This window comes from Penaeus vannamei, chromosome 4, assembly GCF_042767895.1.
Source record: "Penaeus vannamei isolate JL-2024 chromosome 4, ASM4276789v1, whole genome shotgun sequence".
Taxonomy (NCBI): Eukaryota; Metazoa; Arthropoda; class Malacostraca; order Decapoda; family Penaeidae; genus Penaeus; species Penaeus vannamei.
The window spans coordinates 52,165,544-52,169,081 of NC_091552.1; the positions used below are offsets into that span (position 1 = coordinate 52,165,544).

The 3,538-nt window shown below is 50.8% G+C and overlaps 1 protein-coding gene across 1 annotated transcript in view; it reads left to right on the plus strand.

The window, feature by feature from the left end:
• The window catches only part of LOC113815693 (uncharacterized), an 18,925-nt gene extending 15,804 nt beyond the window's left edge, over positions 1-3,121 (plus strand). Inside the window, exons 3-4 of the mRNA XM_070121224.1 lie at positions 809-1,009; positions 2,307-3,121. Of these exons, the coding sequence (XP_069977325.1) occupies positions 809-1,009; positions 2,307-2,825 (720 nt within the window). The 3' untranslated portion in view covers positions 2,826-3,121. The remainder of the gene's footprint in view (positions 1-808; positions 1,010-2,306) is intronic.
• The last annotated feature ends 417 nt before the right edge of the window (positions 3,122-3,538 follow it).

The following is a 3,538-nucleotide window of genomic DNA, read 5'->3' on the forward strand; positions in this document are numbered from 1 at the left end:
TCCTTCTTTTTGTTCCTTTCTCTTTCTCTCTACTTTTCTGTTTTTTTTTCTGTTCTTTTCTCTCTGTCTCTCCTTCTTTTTGTTCCTTGCTCTTTCTCTCTCTATCTATCTCTGTTACTATCTCTGAATCTTTCTCTTTCTCTCTCTCTCTCTGTCCCTGATTCTTTCTCTGACTTTCTCACTCTCTCTCTCTCTCTCTTCTCTTTGTCTCTTTCTCCTTCTGTTTTTTTTTTTCTGTCCTCGCGATTTTTTTTCTTCTCTCTGTATTCCTGTTTCTCCCTCCCTCTCACCCTCTCATCCTTGCTCTTCCTTTCTTCTGCTCCCTCCTTCCTCCCTTTCTCTATTCCTCTTCTTTCCACCTTACCTTCCTTCCTCACTCTCCCTCACTCCCATCCTCCCTCCCACCTTCCTTACATCCCTCCCTCCCTCCTTTTCTATTACCCTTCCTTCCCTCTCTATCACTCTTCCCCTCCCTCCCTCCCTCTCACCTTTCCCCTCTCTCTCTATCACCCTTCCATCCCTCCCTCCCACCTTCCTTACATCCCTCCCTCCCTCCCTCTTACCTTACATCCCTCTTATTCCCCCTCCCTCCCTCCGTCCCACTCACCTTTCCCATCCCTCTCTCCTTCCCTCTCTCCCTCCCTTTATCCCTTCCCTTTCTCACCCTCTCCCTCTCTATCACCCTTCCCCTCCCTTTCCCAACCTCTCCCTCCCTCTCCCTCTCTATCACCCTTCCCCTCCCTCCCTCCCTCCTCCCTCCCTTCCTCCCTGCCCCCTTCTCACCCTCTCTCCCTCTCTCTCCCTACAGAAGGGCGCCCGCGGTCGATCAGGCGTGGTGGGCGAGCTGGAGGCCGGGGGGGTGTACGCCCTCGACGACCCCTCCTCCTCCTCCCCCCCCTTCCCCGGCGCCTCCCCCCCGCGCTCCGCAAGGATGACCTTGAGCGACGAGAAGCTGTACCTCCACGTGCTCAAGGACCAGCCCGCTCCACCTTATGCTCGGGTTCTGAAGGTGAGAGGGAGGGAGGGAAGGAGAGGGAGGGAGGGAGGGAGGGAAGGAGAGGGAGGGAGGGAGGAAGGGAATGGAGGAGAGGGAGGGAGGGAAGGAGAGGGAGAGAGGGAGGGAAGGAGAGGGAGGAAGAAGGAGAGGGAGAGAGGGAGGTAGGGATGGATGGAGGGAGGTAAGGAGAGGGAGGGAGGGAAGGAGAGGGAGGGAGGGAGAGGGAGGGAGGGAAGGAGAGGGAGGGAGGGAGGAAGGGAGGGAGATAGAGGGACGGAGAGAGGGAAGGGAGGGAGGGAGGGAGGGAAAGGGAGGGAATGAAGAAGAAAGGGAGGGAGGGAGGGAATTAGGGAAGGAGGGAAGTAAGGAGAGGGAGAAGGGGAAGGATGGAGGGAGGGAGAGGGAGAGGGAGGAGGGAGGTGGGAGGGAGGGAGAGAGGGAGAGAGGGAGAGAGGGAGAGAGGGAGAGAGAGAAGGTGAGAGAGAGAGAGAAATAGAGAGAGAGAGAGAGAGAGAGAGAGAGAGAGAGAGAGAGAGAGAGAGAGAGAGAGAGAGAGAGAGAGAGAGAGAGAGAAGAGAAAGAGAAAGAGAAAGAGAAAGAGAGAGATGAGAGAGAGAGAGAATGAGAGAGAGAGAGAATGAGAGAGAGGGAGCGAGAGGAAGAGAGGGAGAGGAAGAAGGAGGGAGGAAGGAAGGGAGGAAGAGGGAGGGAGAGAGAAAGAGAGGCACTCAGAAAGATATGTAGAGAAAGAGACAGAAAGAAAGAGAGACAGACAGATAGATAGCTAGATGGATAGATAGATAGTTAGATAGAGAAGATAGTTTTATGTGTTTGTTCTGTCTGTAGAGTCTACTTATATATTTTAAGGTCATATATTTATTTGTCTAATTTAATATAATAGAATTATTTATTTGTTTTAAGGTCATATATTTATTTATTTACTTTAATGTCATATGATTATTTATTTACTTTAAGGTTATATATTTATTTATTTACTATAAGGCCATATAATTATTTATCTACTGTAAGGTCATGTATTTATTTATTTACTTTGAGGTCATGTATTTATATACTTACTAGAAGGTTACATATTTATTTATTTAATTTAAGGTCATGTATTTATTTATTTGATTTAAGGTCATATATTTATTTACCTTAAGGTCATGTAATTATTTGATTTAAGGTCATATATTTATCTATTTATCTTAAGGTCATGTAATTATTTGATTTGTCATATATTTATTTATTTACTTTGTCATGTATTTATTTACTTACTCCTTTATTTATCTGTTTATCTCTCTCTCCGCAGCACAGCGAGGCCATGCAGCTGGTGGACCCCTTCTACAGCGTGGTGTTCCTGGAGATGGGCTGGGGCGGCGCGGCGCGTGGGCGTGTGCACATCCGCCTCACGCCCAACGACCGCCGCGGGCAGCAGTTCCTGTCCCTGTGCACGGGCCAGGGCGGGCGGAGCTACGTGGACACGCAACTCCTGCAGGTGGGCTACAAGGGGCGGCCGGGGGAGTACGTGGTGGGCGGCGGGCTGGACGACGTCGCCATGGAGGAGGAGGAGCTGGGGCGCGAGTGCCAGAAGAGGGCGTCGGTGGGGCTGGTGTGGGGCTGGTGCGAGGCGGAGGGCCACACGGGGCCAAGCAGCCTCGGCAGCGGGTCGCGCTTCGCCATCACCACCAAGCACCCGGGTCCCGGCACCAGCTACTGCCGCGTCTTCGGGAAGGTGGAGGCGGGGCTCGAGGTCCTCAAGGCCGCCACCAAGCTCAAGGACATCACGGAGGTCACGGTGCTCGACTGCGGCATCGTCGTGACCTTCTGATGACCCCCACGTGACCTTTCCCTCGTCGGGTCGTCCCTCACGTGACCTCCCCCTCGCAGGGTCGTCCCCCACGTGACCTCCCCCTCGCAGGGTCGTCCCCCACGTGACGTCCCCCCTCCTTCCCTCCCTCCCCCCTCGGTCCTCTCCCGTGGCCCTGGAGTGACACACAGACATATCTCTGACACGAAACGAACACTTTGACACAACACGACACTCCCCCATCTGTGATACGACACTGACCAGAGACCACACACGGACCAAGACGCCAAGAACGACATTCCACGAAGAGAAGAAAATAGAATAAAGATAAATAAAGATAAAGAAAACCAAGAAAACTCGGTACACTGATACGGCAGCGCCCGCCACGGCACCCACGCGATAACCCCCACGTCCAAAATGTACAAACATATTATCCTATTTAGACGACCCGCGCTGGGCGTTCCTCCCGGACCCCTCGTCGCGCCACGGAGCGAGAGCGAAGAGGATGAGAAAAGAGCGAGAGAAGGAACGGAGAAGAAGTGTTTTTGAGAAAGGACGAAGAAAACCTTCAAGATATGTTTTCAAGCAAAGGTGAACAAGTAAAAAGTTAGAAAAGGAGGCACCTTCGCCTAATTCTTGATTGTGCAATATATATATATATATATATATATATATATATATATATATATATATATATATATATATATATATATATATATATATATATATATATA